The 20,307-nt window shown below is 36.4% G+C and overlaps 3 protein-coding genes across 4 annotated transcripts; 1 reads left to right on the top strand and 2 right to left on the bottom strand.

Moving 5' to 3' along the window:
• Positions 1 to 143: 143 nt before the first annotated feature.
• LOC6560352 (transcription elongation factor SPT5) lies at positions 144 to 4,352 on the bottom strand. The gene is made up of 12 exons (XM_001986981.2): positions 4,214 to 4,352; positions 3,601 to 4,114; positions 3,402 to 3,539; positions 2,893 to 3,343; positions 2,763 to 2,833; positions 2,540 to 2,706; positions 2,304 to 2,476; positions 1,983 to 2,236; positions 1,728 to 1,923; positions 1,345 to 1,660; positions 883 to 1,290; positions 144 to 823 (listed from the first exon to the last, which is right to left on the bottom strand). Exons 2-12 carry the CDS (start codon positions 4,104 to 4,106, stop codon positions 255 to 257), a joined length of 3,249 nt encoding a protein of 1,082 aa, XP_001987017.1. The 5' UTR covers positions 4,107 to 4,114; positions 4,214 to 4,352; the 3' UTR covers positions 144 to 254.
• Positions 4,353 to 4,877: 525 nt separating this feature from the next.
• Positions 4,878 to 11,926, top strand: LOC6560353 (focal adhesion kinase 1). 2 transcript variants are annotated; one of them, XM_032735034.1, is made up of 19 exons: positions 4,878 to 5,467; positions 5,541 to 5,728; positions 5,783 to 6,037; positions 6,094 to 6,368; positions 6,433 to 6,542; positions 6,608 to 6,825; positions 6,892 to 7,123; positions 7,194 to 7,430; positions 7,492 to 7,624; positions 7,684 to 7,816; positions 7,876 to 7,939; positions 8,001 to 8,081; positions 8,149 to 8,353; positions 8,417 to 8,556; positions 8,622 to 9,664; positions 9,813 to 9,902; positions 9,965 to 10,410; positions 10,477 to 10,587; positions 10,658 to 11,926. In XM_032735034.1, the coding sequence occupies exons 1-19, from the start codon at positions 5,416 to 5,418 to the stop codon at positions 11,106 to 11,108; spliced, it is 4,464 nt and encodes a 1,487-aa protein (XP_032590925.1). In that variant the 5' UTR covers positions 4,878 to 5,415; the 3' UTR covers positions 11,109 to 11,926. The 2 variants fall into 2 exon arrangements, with proteins under 2 accessions (XP_032590925.1, XP_001987018.1); XM_001986982.3 differs by having other exon boundaries at positions 5,160 to 5,467; positions 8,622 to 8,770.
• Positions 11,927 to 11,968: 42 nt separating this feature from the next.
• Positions 11,969 to 19,988, bottom strand: LOC6559194 (calpain-A). Its single transcript, XM_001986984.2, is given in 13 exon segments — positions 11,969 to 12,211; positions 12,271 to 12,603; positions 12,667 to 12,867; positions 12,936 to 13,073; positions 13,141 to 13,184; positions 13,962 to 14,080; positions 14,143 to 14,763; positions 14,826 to 15,066; positions 15,122 to 15,242; positions 15,518 to 15,719; positions 15,793 to 15,969; positions 18,416 to 18,603; positions 19,936 to 19,988. Coding segments are annotated over 12 exon segments (2,457 nt in total). The 5' UTR covers positions 18,590 to 18,603; positions 19,936 to 19,988; the 3' UTR covers positions 11,969 to 12,125.
• Between the last annotated feature and the right edge of the window lie 319 nt (positions 19,989 to 20,307).

The following is a 20,307-nucleotide window of genomic DNA, read 5'->3' on the forward strand; positions in this document are numbered from 1 at the left end:
CTAACGCATTTTTTAAATTTATGTCATGTTGCCACAACACATTTTTAAGTCAAAATCTATAAACAAATTCTAAAAAAGATTGTCAAAACTATCCTCACCTATAACTTGTTCAAAACTTAATCGATAAAGTAAAAAACGTACAATTTTGTTACCCCTTAAGCGGGTATATTTAATATTTAAATCATCGGATAAATTTAATGCTGTATTATGTATATCAAGTGTGCTCTTTCCACATTGTCAAAAGTTTGTATAATCTAATCAATGGATTTCATCTTGCACAAATGATTAATGGGTATCATTTTGACATCATCGTTTATCTTACAAACGAGAACATCGCCCTCCTGCTTGGACAAAACTTTACCCACAGATTCTCTTTCCTCCCCATAGATAACCTTGAATTCATCACCACTGTTGGGTGGAACAGGAGCTAGATGCTCACTGACTATGGACACGCTACGATCCTCCTGGCGCAGAAATACGGAGCAAACTCCATTCGAGACAGTTCGAATTATGCCTGTCTGTCCAACGAGATCCGTGTCATCGTGGGTGTGAATGCGAACCTCAATGTCCGTGGTACACCAATCGCCCATGGAGGAGTCCAGACTGGCTCCCGGCGTTTGTGGGTTGTATGGGGACTGTGGTACACCACCTGGTGTATTGGGTGAATATGTCGATGGCGATGGTGTATTCATATAGCCAACTGGATATGGCGATGGTGCTGGACTGGGACTCGGATTGAATGGACTATAGCTGCGATCCGAGCCGTAGAGCGTACCTGGCGTTTGCGGTGCAAATTGTGATGACATTTGATAGCCCGGAGTGCCTAAGTGAATAGTACAGTAAAATATTGCAACTACAGCAGGTGAATGTTAAGTATCATACTTGGATTGTATCCTGGACTGGGACTCGGCTCCTCCAGTGAATAATCGAAATCTGTATTCCTTGCTGGCGTTGTATTTGCGGTCGGATCCCAAGCGCCATGTCTTGGGGTCATACTGCCATCATGCGATGGCGTCATTGTACCATACGGCGTACGTGTATCCGTATCCCAATTGGGGGTCTGACTGCCAACCAAAGGAGTTTTCGAGCCAGCAGCAGTGTAACTGGGAGTTTGTGCTCCATAACCCGGTGTGCGTGCTGGAGTGCGTCCATATGTGGATACGCTGCCCTCCTTGCCAGGCTCACCGACAATCACAATGTGATTGCGATCGACAGAAATCGTTTGACACGATGTATGCAATTCAACGCGAGCTGTGCTCTCAGTTGCATCCTTGACAATGCCAACGGCACCTAAAAAATTCATATTTAAATTTGGAGGAACTATATTAAAACATTGAGCTTTACCTTTGTAAGGACCACCACAAATCTTGATAGTCTTGCCCAAAAGTTCGCGATCGCGTGTAACGCGAAAACCACCTCGTCCACCACGCGACCCACCACGAGCGCCACGCCCACCAGACGGATGCATTGGTGATTGTATGCGCGGTGACATGAATCCCAACCCACCCAGGGTGTTAGCATTGCTGACATTCGTCTTGCTGCCACCAGCGAGCTGCAAATGACGCGTCTTACAGACGAATATGCCTCCATTTTCCGTATACATGCGGCAATGAAGAAATGCCAAGCTACGATACAAATGCTTGATTTCTCCTGATCGTCCCTATATAAACACACAAATTAAAGATTATAATGCCGTGTGCATTATATATCGTAATTTAAATGCTTACGGCGTGGGGTCCCTCCATAACTTTAACAATATCTCGTCGGCGAATTTGATTTTGATCGGCATCCAGAGCAACAGTATTCTGATTTTCTCGTCGCTTGTGCAGAGCTGTTGGCTTGCACTCAATACATTTACCATTCATTCCCAGGACATGAAAGTTCTCACGCTCCAAACGCACAATGACGCCAACATTTTGCGAACTGAGAAAGTTGACATTAGTTGAAAGATGAAATACGATATCCAGTTGATAACTACTCACTCAAGTTGCACAAGATCTCCCCATTGAAATTGACCCAGACAATCCACACCCGTAGCTACATCCGAGCATAATTGCAAGTCTCGTGGCAATACCTCAAGTTCATGGTTGGTCAAATCGGAGACGAGTACAACTCGCTGTGGCTCCACACGAATGATGAGTCCAGTTTCTCCTTCATATCGTCCAGCTAAAACTCTTGCATGGTCGCCAGTTTTAAAGTATTTACGCAATTCGCTAGCTTTAAAAATGAGAGGATCCTACAAGTGAACACAGAGTTATTTTGTAAATTGTAATTAATAAACTCAAATATTAATACTAATGTACCTTTAAATCTTGATGCTTTGGCATAACTGTAATCATTGTGCCATCAATTGCCACAATTTTTGCCTGCAAGTTCTCCAAATCACCCACACAAACTTCAACATTATCGCCCATCGAAAATGAATGGGCAGCAGTTGGATCATCTTTAACATTTGCCATTATTTCCAAGTTAACCTCTAAAAAATATAAAGGACACGTTTAAATTGCATATTCATATCTGAAATAATCGTAAACTTTACCCTCCGGGGTTTCTTCAAATCGCTCCAATTCGGCAAGGGTAGGTTTTACGCCCTCTGACAAAATTGCAGACATGTTGAAATTTTTATACAGAAATCCTTTGCGCGAATAGCGACTGCCTTCAAACAGCAAAAAATCACCATCCGAGTGAACTTCTCCGCCGATTGCCCTATAAGTATATATTTTCAATAAGATTCTATGAGGCGATTTAAATGGATCGCATACCTAACAGCTTCTGGATCAAATGGTTTTGCTGGCGGTCTTCGTTTCTTCTTACGCTTGGAATCATCAGTCTCCTGAAATACAAATAATCCATTAGCATAGACATAAATTAATCAATGTATTTATTTTATACCGTTGCCGTTGTCCTTAAGGCACCGCGCATTCGAGTGTAGTCGATGCGAGGAAGCAGCTTGAGATGCACTTGATTTTGTGCCAAGTCCACATAATCCACTTGCGCAATATCATCTTTGTACAAGCCACGCTTCAAGCGCACCCACTGCTTAAGCTTCAGGCCAACTTGTTCTTTAACGACTTTAAGCACATCTGTCATTTCTTTTATGGGCACCATTTCCTGCTTCCATTTGCCCATACGCAAATTACCCACATTGTCAATAGCGGTCTTAACATGCGTCTGCTTATATGCCTCCAGATAGATATATCCTTTCACTCCTTCGGGTGCAATGATTGATTTGATTTGCAACGGATCGTCGGTGTTTAAGTATGTTAGGAACTTTCTCATCAGCAGCAATGCAGTCGCCTTCTCTTCACCAATTCGACATTTCACCATCCACAAATTAGGATCCCTTTGTTAAGGATTTGGAATATGAGTAAGTTTATAGGGTATTTATGAGGTTTACTTACTTGATGCCTGGTAAAAGAGTTTGTTGCGTGATCTCGTCAGACATTTCTTCGCCACCATCACCAAAGTGACGCTTAACCATTGATTCGTCAGCATATTTCTTTCTTAGATATTCCTCAATTTCATCCTCCTTTTGAGTGCTATACAAATTACAAATTCAATTAAATAAAATTCCCTTTTTTTAAATCGCATAAAACTTACTCCCACAAATTGGTGCCTCTTCTTCTGATTTCAATATCTCTGGCGGTTGGGCCCAGTTCATCAATTTCATTGCCAACTATGCCAATCTCGTTGGCACCCTCCTCACCCTCATCATCTTCATCCACCTCGTCATCCACTTCAGCTTCATCAATAATAAAGCCACCAAAGCGCTCTTTTTTCTTCTTCTTCCTCGGATGATCATCCTCGTTCTCTTCCTCCTCATATTCCTCAGAGTCTATATCCTCGCCATACGCGTCTTCATCCTCAGAGTCCTCGGATTTGCGACGGTGTGCACTGCGTCCACCTTGAGGTTGTGGAGAATCAGATCCTGATCCCGAATGCACGGATTGGGAACGGGATCGAGAAGAACGAGATCGGGATCGGGATACCGACCTTGACCTTGAGCGAAAACCGGACTTGGATCGAACACTTTGCTGCGACTTGTTTGATATCGATCCATCTTCGGATCCACTGTCTGACATATTGCTGACTTCAGAGTCCGACATTTTTTGTTCTGTAGACGTGTACAAATGGTACGCAAATAGTTTTGGTACACCAATTAAAATGTTGCTTAATGCGTTCTCTCTTATGCAATGGTATTCACTGTACTCACATAGTTGCTTGTAATCTATTTACAAGATTTACCATCTGCATGAAATTTTAATATTCCTTAAATTCAACACACATTTAATAGGGTTGCTCTTTAAATCGACGCTTAGTTATGGCCATTGACAAAAGTAAAATATGCATTGATATTAGATATGTTGATATCGAATAGTCTTATCGATGACTCAAGCATTCGGAAACCATCGATATTTTCGGAATTAATGCATCCGTTCTCATGTTTCACGCTATTAAAATCTTATAATTCATGGTACGTATTTGTTAAGTAAACAAATCAAGACTTAACAAAAAAATTAAAATAAAAATAAAAATTTTTGAACCATCGCTTTGTGATCATTTAATTCGGTTCCTTGTCTCCCTCACAGGAACCAATTCTCGTAAACATACTAATATATAATAAATAATTTTATTTATGAAGCTGGCCTTAAAGCAACCTTTTAAAACAGACACAATTAAGAAGCATCCGAAGATATTTCCCTTGGCTAAAAATTAATTGGTTAAACTTAATTTTAATAAATATATTAATAAATATATTTTACTCGAACACTCCAAAATTGTGGCGGTGCTCCGTGTAAATTTGTGACGTCACTTCTATCTTCCTAATTCGTTTTGTGTGAATGCCCAAAGACGAGTAAAATATACAACAGACAGACACTCCTATGAATAGAATCATTTAAGAAGAAGAAGAACTTGTAAGAGGAATTAATTACTGTTTTCAAATCGTACGATTATTAAATAACTAAATAGTGCTGAGCGCACAGTTGATATAAAATTCATTTGCTGTATGTGCAAATGTCAGATATACACAGGAGTCTTAACTAACTTGCCAGGGCACATATATTTTTTTAGCGAGCGCATATTGCAATATTCAAGTTTCATATGTACATATGTGTATGTATGTGTTTGTCCATATGTATATAAAAATGTATATTAAAGTACCTCAATACGACGTACATAATTCTCATAGAATCCGACGAACAGATTAATCGATCACAGAGTTTGAGACAGACATCATTGCAGAATTTCAGAGTACGAGTCCAGGTGGTATAGAATAAACATATGGGTGACGGAATATGTATACGGAAAATATCGTATGTAAATGCCTAAAAATAACAAAAGTCTGGCTTGCATAAATTTAATAGGTGGTGAATTCATATATAAAATCGCCAGCAGTGCGATATTATTTGAAGCATGAACACTGCGGAAGGCAACCAAAGCAATCAGCCGCATAAGAGCAATGAGTGTAAGTAATTTGCATCAACTTTGGAACATTTTTTAATTGTCTAATAAATTTGCACTAATTTTGAAAATCTTAGCCCATTCGGAAGATTATGTGCTCCATGTGCATATGCCCAACAAGAGTTTCAAATCGATTGCGTTCAATAAAAATGAAACGGTATTCCACATAATTAAGAAAACAGTCGAGGAGTTTGGAAAAGATGGTCAACCACCTCCAAGCATTCAGCGTTATGCATGTCGCATGTTAAATGTGATTACCAAAGAAGTATGTTGTCAAATGAATCTAGGAATTATTACTTATAGTTTTTTTTGTCATTAGGTACTATGGTTAGCGCGGACAACGTTAATGGACAAGGTGTTGTCGCACATACTCTCACCGGGATGCTCCAATATCGATTGTCCCAACAACGATCCGATAAAAGCAAACCTAACAGAATGCAAGGGCACGCATCAAGGACGACGATCTGTGACCACAGGAGTGTGGCGTGTGGAGCTGCGAGTACGCTATGTGCCCCACAGGATTCAAGATCTCTTCGACGAAGACAAGACAACTTGCTTTTATTATTTTGATCAGGTGAAAATTAAACGAAATTTCATTTCAATAACCAGTAACGAAAATGTGGTATTTAGGTAAAGGACGATTATATTCAAGCGAATCTGACCGCTGTTGACGCCGATTTAGCCGTACAACTTTGCTGTCTGGGCATACGTCATTATTTCAAAAATATAACGCTTAAGGCGCCCGATAAGAAGCAACACATCGATTATATAGAGAAAGAAATTGGATTTAAATGTTTTATTCCGCAATCTGTGATAAGCACAACAAAACCAAAGAATCTAAAGAAAATGATCCAAGTTGGATACAAAAAGGTCTACAATTACAATGACATTGAGTACTTGACGAAGTATGTATTCATATTCCTTAACTCCATCAATTTAATCTCTAATTTGAAAATATTTGAAAAACAGGTTCTTCCATCTGCTGAAAAACTTTTTCCTAACCGATTTTGAACAATTTTCGGTTACCTTGAGCTCTGCTTGGAACATATCTGGAATTCTACACGTTGGTCCGCATATTGGTAATAATTTGATTTGCTCATTCTTCTCTCATCAATTTAAAACTAACGCGTATTTAAATGTATAGGAATCTCTTACCAGACACATCCTCAAGCAAGTTTAAGGAATGTAGCTCAGTTCAAGGATGTTGTTGCTATTAAAACCTGCGCTCTCCCAAAGGAAAAATTACTCATCGAAGCGGAGCAACAAAATTTAAATTGCAATTGTCAAAAGATCAAAACGCAAATCAAAATTTCTGCATCGAATATTGCGGAACCATTAATAATAACGTGCAACGGGGTTAACGTAAGTATAATATAATTATTTTTTAACCCCATGCTATTCTAACGATAACTGTGAAACATTTTACAGACTGCTGAGAGTATTGCTGATCTTATTGATGGCTATTGCCGACTATTAACGAAAGATCTGGGATTTACAATATGGCAACGCGAATCAAGTGTAAACACTGCTGATAGCTCCACAAAAACAAGCAACGATCAACCAACTACGTCATCCCCTAGTAAAAGTAAACCTATGCTAACAGATGATTACGCTGAAATAGGTTTATTAGAAGGCGAAGGGGATTATTCCACACCCACAGGTAAGCAAAGGATTCATCATCTGATTGAACCTTAAATTCCTTTAGTTATTTTTCTTAACAAATTTTTTAGTGCGCAACTACGAGCTGGATCGATCTCAAATAGTACTTAGTGCGAAAATTGGTGTTGGGCAATTTGGAGACGTTTATGTTGGATCGTACACAATACCAATATCAGCTAAAAAGATTAAGGCCAATGAGAGTGATCAAAGCAATAGCGATGCCAAATATGATGTCATTCAGGTTGCTGTTAAAACCTGTAAAGCCAATGACGACCCAGAAAAGACAGAAAACTTTCTTGCCGAAGCATGTAAATGAGTTAAAGTGAAACTAATTTATACTGTATTCATTTCGAACCTGCTTATTTCCAGATATAATGCAAAAATTCGATCATCCGCACATCATAAGATTGATTGGTATTTGCAGTATCATGCCCATTTGGATAGTTATGGAATTGGCCAAGCTTGGCGAGTTGCGTGCGTACTTAAAGACAAACAGTGAGAGGTATGTACAATATATCAATATTATTTGTAATCATTTTTAAATGGCTCGTCTTTTGACAGATTGACACACGGAGTTTTACTTAAATATTGCTATCAGTTGGCAACGGCACTCAGCTACTTGGAATCGAAGAAGTTTGTTCACAGAGACATTGCCGCGCGAAATGTTCTTGTGAGCACGCCCACTTGTGTCAAGGTTAAGAACTAGAATGGCAAATTAGTGCATACTTAACATTAACATTTATACAATTTCAGTTGGCTGATTTTGGTTTGTCGCGCTGGGTTTCTGATCAATCATATTATCACTCGACACCCACAGGTTAGCAAATCGTCTTAGCCGAACCTCAATCAATTCGAACTTCATAAATTTGTGATTGCAGTTGCGCTCCCCATCAAATGGATGTCACCCGAGTCAATCAATTTTCGTCGATTTACGACTGCTAGTGATGTCTGGATGTTTGGTTCGTAAAATACAGAAAACAATTATAAATATTTGTGCCTGACCATTTACCATTTATCTCCAATTAGGTGTTTGTATTTGGGAGATTCTGATGCTGGGCGTCAAACCCTTTCAAGGCGTGAAAAACAGTGATGTTATCACAAAGCTCGAGAATGGAGAGAGGTTGCCTTTGCCACTCAATTGTCCGCCCAGATTATACTCACTGATGTCACAGTGTTGGGCCTACGAACCGCTGAAGAGGCCGAACTTTAAGCGTATTAAGGAAACACTTTTGTATGTTAACTAACTAGATTATTGTTCAATAAGATATTAATTGCTGTAATTTATAAATTCCAGTGAAATTTTATTGGAAGATAGCATCAGTTCGTCCGAAACTATGAGGCGAGAGCACCGTCGTGTTGCAGGCATTTCTTGGCTTGGCGACGCGGACAACGACATTCCTCCATTAAAGCCATCTCGAACAGTAAATGATACTGGTAATAATTTGGTAATAGTATATGAAGCACAATATTGTTAATAATTGTTCAATTGTTGATTGCAGATATGCCAAGCTTAATGAATGTCAACGAAGAAAATAGGACTGTACCGCAGACCTATATTATTGCCCAAAATCCTGCAGTCCTTGCCCGACTAATGATGGAGAATCAAAAGCGTGGCATAAATCCGGCGGCCTACACAACCCCAGCTTCGGTATTTAATACTTTAGCCGTAGGAATCGATGTCACTAAATCGAATCATTCGCTTAAAACAACTAAACTCCCTGCAGCCGAGCTCCTTAAACTTGATCCTGTAGCTGATTCAGAGAAACAGCAAAACAAATTTCCAACCAATAGCCCCTCTTCTCAAAATCTTAATCCATCTACATCATCATCTGTCAGTAGTTCATTTGATTCGACTTCTATGCCAGCTAATTTCCATCCCAAGAATATTAAGCCTCAGGTATCCGGATTATCGTCCGAGCATTTGCCACTTAAAAATAATTTCATTATCTGTGCACCACATACGGAAAATGACTTTCATATGGATCAAATGCAGGGATCAACGGCTCGGCTTCCTACAGGCTACAGTTTATATGGCAGTCTCGAAAGGCACCAGGTACCACCAATGGAGAAGGCTTTGCACTCAAAGGGTGGCAGTTTGGAGCGTCATCAATCTTTAATGGCAGCTCAAAATATGATATTCCATAAGCCACCCATCAATTTATCGGATCGTTCCAGGAGCATAGAACGCAAAGGCATATTCCACACATATCGTCAACAAATGAAAGCATCAATCGAATGCGAATCGCTGCCAGAAGAGATATATGACTTTGGTGGCGTCGGCCTTAAAACCTGTGTGTCTGTGAAAAAGAACAGCGAAGCCAGCGCAATTCTACATCCATCCACAATGAGTTCGTATCAAACAGTGCCGGAAGTGCAGCAAAACAGCTTTGGCATAGAATATGCAATGCATGACACAGATGATATTCCACGCAAATGGGAGCGCCAATGGACAACGCTTCCTCCCCAGCTCCAGGTTGAACTCAAGGACGAAATTTTGGAAGGAGCCACTTGCATGCAACTAAACACTGATGTGGCAAATCAGGTTTGACTGGACTGGATGACACATGACAACGGGACGCCTTTTCGTTTTATATTCTTTTCATTATTTGATCATTTAAATTTTAAGTTATTGTTTAAGATGTCGAACTTTTCCTCAGTCACTAATGATAAATTACTATGTCCATTTATAGAGCATTCCCCAACCAATTAGCGAAAAACTATGGCAACAACGCAAGGACAGCAATAGCGATGGTGAATGGCTATATCAAGAGGAATTGGTCGTAAGTTGATACTATATATTGAAATTGCTATATACTATTGCACTATACTCTTGAAATTGCAGAGGAAGCGTTCGAGCCCAACGCCAGCCGATGTTATGCTAAAACATCAATCGTTTAAATCGGATTCGATATTGGGTGGTCCGACAAGCTTACCTGATTGTTCGAGTGCGAACACGAGGCCAAAGATACCTAATCCAAATGTTTATCCACTTAAGTTAAATAACTCGTCATCTGATTACTTAATGTCGTCTTTAGCGACAACAGAGGACACTGCAAAGTCTCGAAATAGTGAAAATCAAGATGGAATCCGACCCGTAAATCGTGCAAATGATGAGGTCTACTGTGCTACCACAGCGGTGGTAAAATCAATAATGGTGCTTTCGCAAGGTGTGGAAAAATCGCACGTCGATGGCTACTTGAGTTTAGTCAAGAATGTTGGAGTGGAGCTGAGAAATCTACTTAAATCAGTCGATAATATTTCTATATTGTTTCCGCCGCAAGCTTTAAAGTAATATATTATTGCCTAGCGAATTTTGTACATGATTTTTAATGATTTTATTTATGTGTTTTATAGAGAAGTGGAGATGGCGCACAAAGTTCTATCCAAAGACATGCATGAGTTGGTCTCAGCCATGCACTTAGCACATCAATACAATGATACTACGCTGGATAATGAATATCGCAAGTAAGTAGATCTAAGTAGATCTAATATGGGAGGTTAATTTGTTCATATGTTTTATATTTTTTGCTTGAAGGAGTATGCTATCTGCTGCACACATCTTGGCCATGGATGCTAAGAATTTATTTGATGTGGTCGATTCAATAAGGAATCGTTATCAATCGTTCTCAACGAAAAATGTAAAGAAGCTTGCTCGAAAAGAATCAAGCGGATCATTAATCTGTGAATCTGTTCAATTGGCTTCCGATATTGCTATTGCCGACGAGCCGGTGAACACCATTGGTTGCAGTGTTGCTGACATCAGTCTATATGATAATGAGAATCTACAGCAAGGCTTCAACACACAACATTTACAGACGGCACACAGCAGTGGTATTGTTGGTGACGGAATAACTCAAAGCAGCTTACACAGACCAAATGATATAAGCCATGAATCAAATGAACCCTTAAAAATAATAGAAGACACGTTAAATAACGCAGCTGAACATATGTATTGTAACACTTCCGCCTTACATGGCCATGCATAAATTGTAAACTACTAATTTTCCTAAACTATCCTGTGCTTAAATTTCATACAAATAATGTCCACTTCTAAACTTAAAAAAAAAAGCTAATTTTCTGTGTATATAACAAACCAAAATACGTATATGTCATCAATCATGTGCTTTTTTCATAAATGCGCAATTCATCTCAAGAACTCATACTTACTTACATATACCACATACATATATTGAATGTTCATCAAATGTGAAGAACATTCAACGTCGGCCGGCCGCAGTTCATTATTAAATCGTCAAGTAGTCAAAAATATTTCTAAGATATAAAATATGTTTATGTAATTACAAAAAAAAAATTAATAGTAAAAATCTGTGAAACAATTTGTACTTATTTGTAGATACAGATTATTATTAACTCTCTAACTTTTAACAATTTATTTTCAAATCTGCCCAAAGCATTATTTCGTCCACTGGAACTTAATTGGGGAGGATTTAAGATTAATAATGATTTTATGGCTACTTCTTCAAACGCATCAGTAGAGTTCCAATTTCCAAGCTCAATGTGTAGTCAAAGTTTATAGCTGCTACTTTCTGATTAGAAAGGGTTTTTTGAAAAACTTTTGTATACAGAGCTCATTTGTTCAAAACTTCCACCAGTTTCCACCGATGTCGGGGTCACATAAAAGACGCTTCTTACGTGTTTTATTGGCAGTTTATTTTTCAGAAAATAATAAATAGCTTTTGTAAAAAAGTTAGCATATCTCTTAAATTGTAACAAGCAAGGCTTTTTTTTTAAATAGGATATGGGTATGCTTGCAGAACTTATTAATTTAATTAAGGCATCAAATTTGGTATTGGTATTTCGATTAGTAAAAAAATAAATCCCAAGCTTCACAACTATATATTTAATGTACACGGTATAAAAACTACATAAAGACAATTGTCTAACAAATAAATTGTTTATATAATAATGAACGATAGTATGCATATATTATTGATAGTTGTATTTTTGTAAAGATGAAACAGTTTTCTTTCAGGTGAAAGTGTTTAAGAATATATTGTCCGTTCAATCCATTCCTCTAAGGTAAATGTGGCTGTTTCGTTCTTCTCAGCATCTCTTTCTTTGAATATTTCTGCAAGTATGTCAAGTGTATTAGAAACTCTTATAATGTATTTTCTGTTGGTCAATTACCAATATATGTCTTAATCTTCACTGCGCACATAAGGAAATCATCAAATGCAATCTTGCCATCTCTCGATCCATAACGATGCCCCAAAGCATTAAGGACGCGATTGTTTAAATGATAGCCTGCTGAATTAAGTGCTTCACGTAGCTGAAATCCTGATATTCTTCCACAATTCTCGGTATCGTATGTCTTAAAAATCGCTTTCCATTTGGCAATATCCGAAAGCAAGGCCTCAAACTCTTCAAACCCAAGTTTTCCAGATTTATCGGCATCCAACATTGCCACCATTGAGCGGCAAACGTCTTTGGAAAAGCCATGAGTCTCGTCAACAATGGGAGCTATGGGATTTCGTTTCAAATTTGATTATTCTTATCACCTACTCATATAATTAGCATTATTACCTCTTGGCTGTTCTTCTATCAGCCTTTTATTCGACTGATCATTCATTCCTAGTTGATCCTCGAATGGTGTACCTTTAAGGAATGGTCCACAAATAAGGGAAAGAATTCCACAGGGATTACCACCTTCATCTCCAGCACCTGCCTGAGTTTCAAATGCATTGACAGCTTGTTGGCGAGTAAACATTATAGGCTTTGGCAAATCTAAAATTCAAGCAATAGAACACAAGGTTTATTCAAAGTGCATCTATATAAAAGCACTGTCAACTCACCATCACGCATTGAGTGATCTAAAATTAGTTTTAGTTCCATCCAATCCACTTCCATATCTTTACCAGCAATGCTGTCAAATAATCGCCGTAAACTTTCTTTTTGTGGATCCATCGGTTTTGGAGTTGGATAACCTGGCACTACCTTTAGAGTCAACAATTAGTTCGAAATAGTGAAGCATTTTAAATTATAATATTTTGAACTTACATCATCCGCTTTGTCCTCCGTAGCCAACATGATCATCATTCTCTCTATATATAAAATATTAAAGTGAAAAATGAATTGAATGATGAAAATGCAATGAATTCATATTTTTTTTAGAAAGAATCTGGCATTTTTGAAATTGGTTGAAATTTTAATATTTACATACATTTTGTTAGGTCAGGGGGAGAAAATTAAAATGTTCAGAATATGTTTTCTTGAAAAAATGGAATTGACTTTTAAATTTATTCTACAAATTAAAATAATATTGATTGTTGATGTACATGATATTTCTGTTTAACTTTAAATAAAAAAAAATTTTTAATGGAGCTTTACTCTTTTATTTATTAATTCATACACACATATAATTTCAAGAAAACATTTTACATCTTAGTAATTTAAAAAAAAAATTTTAATTGAATGTGTTTCAAGTAAATACTGAATTCTTATAATTATGTTTTAGTATTCGATCAAAATAAAATATATAAACTGTTAGAGCTTTTAGAATACGTATACAATTATTATATTTCTACATACGGATGGTAAAAATATGGACGGGATGCTAAAAAATAATACTAATTGCCTATGGAGCCTTTTACCCTAAAACAAAAGCCAACAAAATGTCTTCTATTTAAACGAATAAAATAGAATTACTCAGTTCAGCTAGCTACTCACAATATTAAATTTATGATAAATTGCAAATAGATGCATTTAGTCACATACCCACAACCCTTGCAAATTTCAAAAAGATTGAATAGAATGATTTCAATCTGCAGCTGCATTATATCTAATATACAAACTCTTCTGCATTTGCATTGTATACGCACTCCATATTATTTTGAGATTCAGAAAAGACTCGAATGAGGAACTCGCCTTCCTCATTGGGATCGAATGTTGAAGGCACAATAAGATAGTGACCGGGAGGTAGGTTAAACCGAGCGCATACCTATTTAAACAAGTATAAAAAATCATTCTGATTAAGATCTAGTCTAGTGAAATTCAACTTACCTCTCGCGTATTAATAAAATGCGGCGATCGTCCAACTGAGGACTTGTATTTAAAGAAACTCAGTCCTTGTGGACGAACTGCAAGTTCGTGATCGTTTAAATTGTAAATTGCAAAGCCAATTGTTAAACATTCCATGCCCTGATTACGCTTGGATCGACGATTTTTCTGCATTAGCGCCACAATAACTGTACAGTTGCCCTCCTCGTCCTCTTCGTCGGGATCGACCAGAGTAATTATGTACTGAGGATTATGCCAGAAAGTGTCCAGGAAGTTACGGCAACCACCTGCAGTTACACCAGGAGTCCATTCACCCTCATACATGGACATCTCCCATTTACGTTTGGCACTTTGCTGCTGATCCGATAATGAATCCGGTGACAAATTGCACAGTTCGACGCGATCGAAGTGACTTAAGAAATCCTGGAATGACATCCAAAACTCGCCATCTCTGTCGAAGTTCAAGCCAATCTCTTGTTTCTGATCTTCCGGTATATACCGCCATTCCGGCGAACTGTCGCTCCAGGGACCATTCCACTCTGCCTCATTGCCCCATGGATTGCGCATGCGAATCATTGGAATCTTGCCTTGCCGATTTGGTGTCACAATATCAATCATACAAACCTGTCGATTAAGTCAAGGATTAATTACGATTGGGAAAATTTGACAAGACTTAGCAACACAACCTTTGTAATGGAATAGGCATGTCCACGAATTAAGCCTTGTGGTGTCTCAGCTTCAGTCACATTGGGGTCTGCTTCCAGAGAGCATCCCATCATGGAGTTACGCTCTGCAGCTTTCTGTAGTATGCTAAATAGATTGCCTGGCGCTTCTTTCAAATCATACCACTCGCTGACACCACCGGTAAAATCTTCCATGGCCTCGCATGTAGTGCCTCCTTTAAGAGCCTCATAAGATCCATGTAACCTAAGATGTATACTCATTAATCATATAATAATTTCTGTATATATTAGAAATCTACTTGGCGTATGCCTTCTCCAAGAGTGCACTCCAGAATTCATTTTTCTCCGCGGAATGCATATAAAGTAATTCTCCACGGCTGGTAGGCAAACGATCATCAATAATAACGTCGACCCATTTACCTATTATATTTAAATATAGATATAAATTTAATAGTAACATTTGAGAAACTGTAACATATTTTATATCTTAACTTAACTATTATATTTAATTTTAAACCAATTAATTTGATCTACAATTATTTAATTTTAAACCAATTAATTTGATCTACAATTTTTACGTTAAAATTCAATAAATAAAATTTAAAAAAAAACTCTTACAAATCGCAAAAGAACTCTAGAAATAAATGTGTTCCAACTTATATTTTGATATGAAATCATTATTTAAAATCAATTACCATATTGCCAAAAGCGGAAGTGAAATATTCCCGCATAGTTCTCTTCAAAACTCTGTTCTGGTGGAATTACACGGAAAAACAAAGATGATTCCTGTGTAAGGTTTGCAGTGGCAGCCAATAACCAACAATCTCCAAGTTCGCCCTGTTGCACATCAAATCTGGAGTAACCTTCGACAAAGAATTGCGGATTATCAACGATTTCCTTTGAATAGATATAAAAATTAAAATCTTTTTAAGCAACAACAGTGTAGTCTTTTGAGGTAATTGAAACTCACATGGGGGCGCAACCACTCAATATGGCGATCTGGACGACGCGAAAACATGAGCGACTCGTTGCTAGCTGGAAATAGTGGATCCTCGAACAGCGATCCGTTCATCAGGGAGTTCTTTAGCAGTGTCTCATAATCCTGCACCTCCGAATACGGACCCAGATTGGAGCTGGTTTCACCCAACTAGAAAGATACACTTATTTTTAACAGCTATTCAACTAAAGATTATTAGTTTGTTATATTTTGTACATTTTGAATGACACACAATGAAGAAATAAAATTGTTTATTTTTAAATCTCATGGACAACACTTTACAATTTTTAAATATACATGATTATAACCTGATACCGTAGGTATACGAGTATATAGATTTTGTGCAATGACCGTGAAGCTTTCTGGATACTTGAAATCTTGCATATATGTGTGGCTACGTCCGGAAGTCTATAAAACCACAAATCTCCCAATTCACAATTTTAAACTTGATTCACAAAATTTGACTGATAACTTCTTGGCAATGTAGCTTAAAGATACGCATATAAATATTCCGGACCACGACCGCCTCCGCCGCCCTTGGGTACTTCACCCATAAGAATCGGAAATGCTTTTGTCGACCAATTAACGCGAAATTCATAATAAATGTGCCATTTATTCAACACTCTCTTTTTGATGTACACTTATTGTACACTTTATCTCGCTTCACCAGGAATAATATTTTCGCCTAAAATAAATATGTAACAATCGTTTTTTATTTCGTGTGTGCAAAATAATCGTGTGAACTATACAAAAATATCAAAATAAATTTATGTATCAATATAAAAAAAGTATTTGATACACAAATTGATATATTTACATACGCTTTTCAAATTAGAAGTAGAAATTTGCATGAAATTTGTACAACTTTATAAATATCTTAGACCAGAGAAAGTTTTCAAGTTGCTCAAAAACAAAGCTGCAATATTTTTCAAACTTTATTAAAAAATACAAACTACTTCATACATTGATGTAGCACTACTGAATGTGGAATCCTCCCAGTAAATTGCCTACAATTATTCGCGATGCTCAAGCTAACCATCGACATTTAATTTAAAAAGTGGAAATTATATGTTTTTTCTTATTACCAAAGAAAATTAATTAAAATGTAAATAAATTTCGCATAAAAATGAATATCAAATTAAATTATATATTGATATTCTGCGAAAAAATACTGTAAATACTTTATAAAAATATATTACAATGTCTATTTAAAATTAAAACATTGCTTCAGAGTAAAAGAGTCGATAAATAAAAGCGACGTAGAAGATTAAATTACTAAAATATACTTTAATTATGAAATTGAAAATATGATTTTGTGAAGAATTACTTTTGTACATTTTTTTTTACAAAGTTTTACAAAAATGTAAGATTATAAATAAGTTGATTCTTCAATTTATTTGTAATGTAAACGGTTCTTAATGTTTATTTACGAAACCTTCTAATCGAAATGTGATCGTAAATGCCAAAAAATGTGATATTTCGAAAAAAAATTCAGAGTTTGCTTATGATAACTGTTAAGTTTAGTTGTTAATCGTTATCTTATTACGCACAAAGGGGTCGATATCTTAAAAAATTTGAAGCTTTCCAAATTTTAAAGGCAACTGATTACTGGCAACTCACTTGACAGATCGATGAAAACAAAATTTGGTCAGGATTATTCCCGACCCCAAAACCTATATATGTACGAAATGGAGTAAATTGATACAAGTATAGATCTAACACAATTTGAAAGCTAGATTCATCAAATTTGTGGAGTATATTAACTGTAGCACACTTAAAAAAGCTGAAAAAGTCGGAGAAGCCCATATTCCGCTCGATTTTAGAACTAGAGTTACCAAATTTGGCAGATAGATTGCTAGGAACTCTCCCCCTTTAAGATTGGAACATTTTGCAAAGTTCTGCATCTGCCGTAATTTTCGAGCTAGAGACGACAAATTTAAGAAACACAGTAAAAACGGCCCCCACAAAAAGTTGTTTTACTGGTATAAGACAGGTATCAGATAATTATGCAGTCGGCTATGCCCAGACTGCAATGTTCTCACTTGTTTGACAATTGAAAACTAGAATCAAAGCTAATTCCCAAACGCTTGCATACCTTTCCTTCCTTTGTTTCGTTTTAGGTGAAATGCATGGGAATAGTAATTTAAATTAAAGTATTACCACATTCATTTTTCTCTTATAACTTTTGGTTATGTTATGTTTGGTTTGGTTGTAATTAAGCCATAGTCATGATTCTCATGTACAAAACATATAAATATAAATATACATTATATTGGTGTATGCTTTAAATAGAAGTAGTTTGCAATAAAAAAAACACGAACACACAGAGAAGTATGACGACAATTTGTGTCGAATGTGATTGCAGAAAGGACACCACAACTGAAGTACTTACATTACCATAAAAATAAGTTTCGCGATGCTTCGGTGCATCGGCTTGCAAGGGTCGCTAAGTTTTAAGTTAACGTTTGTCAAAAATGTTAAAAGTGTATAAGAGATAGTATATGTATATCAATGTATGCGCAAATTGTATGACTGTTAGTATCCGTTGTTTAGTATATCGATTGTAATTGATTTGTATTTTAGATAAACCACTTACGACTCGCATGTTTTTGATGCTTGGCAAAATTCGCTTCGTTTCTGACTCCTTTTTAACAAAGATCTCGTTGATGACAGAGCCAACGACATCCTTGGCGGCACCCATAGCAGCTTGGCCAGCAGCATTGAGAAACTCTTGGCCAGCCTGCCTGAAGAATCCTTTGAGCTCATCCATCCTTAAATCCTTTTCTGTGTAAAAGGCCATATGAGAATCAAATTATTTATTTATATTTATACAATAAAAGCTGCACACAAACTTGAAATACTAAACAAATTATATTTAAAAAAAAACACACATTTTTTCTTACTTTGCACCATTTTCTATCTATCTTCCAAAAGCAATATGATTTAGTTATGAAAGCCTGTTGCTAAAATGTTTAACATTCAACCTGCTGACAGTGTTGGCATTATATTAACATTCAAATTAATCCCACTAGATATGATCTTAATTATGTTAAGTAATTAAATACATTTGTAGTCAAAATTATTGTAAGTCACGCAATGAGACTACTTAATGGCCAGCTGGCTATTTAAATAAAATAATTACAATACAAAACAAATAAAACTATTCCAAAGGCGGAGAACCGAGGAAAGACCTCTTTTATTATGAAAATTCATAAAAATCAAATAAATTTAAATAATATATATATTTTAAAGGCAGAAAATATATATAAGGGAAATATTATATTAAGATTGAAAAGTAGATTAGTTTTGGTCAAAGTTATGGTAGTTGAAAGGGAATTACTGGTGAAAGGCACAGGCACATTCCATATTCCAAACGCATCATTTTGTCTTTTTCGATTAATTTTTGCAAATATAAATACAAAATTGTAACTGTCGCGTTTTATCTGACGCACCTATGTAGAAGTATTCGTGAGAATGCTACATTCATAAATTCCTACATACTTATTAAATAGTGACATCATACACAAACATATAATTACATATATAGATTTATACAAATGTTTGTGCCATGAGTATGCGCTACATCTATTGATTGTATTAAGAATCGCCGCTGAACTTGAAAGCCTTTCTTAATCATACAATACAATATTACACGTGTGTGTGTTTTTTTGCATTAATTAAATATCGAACGGAAACTGTACGTATATATCTAAAACTACATGAGATTGAATTAATCCAAGACATATTTCAATTCCAGCGGCGAAGTTGAAACAGGTTTAATTAATTACACGAAAGGGGAGAAAGACAAAAAACAAAACAAACAAACAAATATGTCTTTACGACAAATTTATAAAAATATATAAATATATCAATAATACTACTAATAAAAGACGCATGCCTATTTATAATATATGTAGTACATATATATAACTATAATATTTGAAAATAAGCCTTGCCAATTGAATAAATGCTTTCTCTATCACACACTTGTAGAATTTCACCTCCTAATAACAAAGATACGCACACACACACATATATTTATATATATATATGCACACATATGTTTGTATTTAATAGCACCAACAATTTTGTCACAATTGCTATGTAGTTACTCACTTAAAAAATGGTTGTATATTCGTACACGCTCAACAAACTGACTGCTGACTGTTTCTCTTAAACAGTGAGCTGCCAACTGCTTTAGCGTTTGGCCGAAAAGGGACCAGCTGATTTCTTACTCGAAACTAAACAACTATTTTTCGATAGTTCGATTGTCGATATCGATGTCATGAATATCAGCAAGGAATAAGTCGGTAACGTTCCCAAGAACAACTTAGTAAATACAGCTGTATTAATATTTTCAAACAAAATGTATGCCATAGGGCTGCAGTTAATATTAACTGAAATTCCAACATTTAAAAAAAATGATATATATATCAAAAGGCAGTGCTGGTGTGTTTAGGCGAACCAGCTGTTTTATGCGATAAGTTA

The sequence above is a fragment of the Drosophila grimshawi genome, unplaced genomic scaffold (genome assembly GCF_018153295.1).
Source record: "Drosophila grimshawi isolate 15287-2541.00 unplaced genomic scaffold, ASM1815329v1 contig_1369, whole genome shotgun sequence".
Classification (NCBI taxonomy): Eukaryota; Metazoa; Arthropoda; class Insecta; order Diptera; family Drosophilidae; genus Drosophila; species Drosophila grimshawi.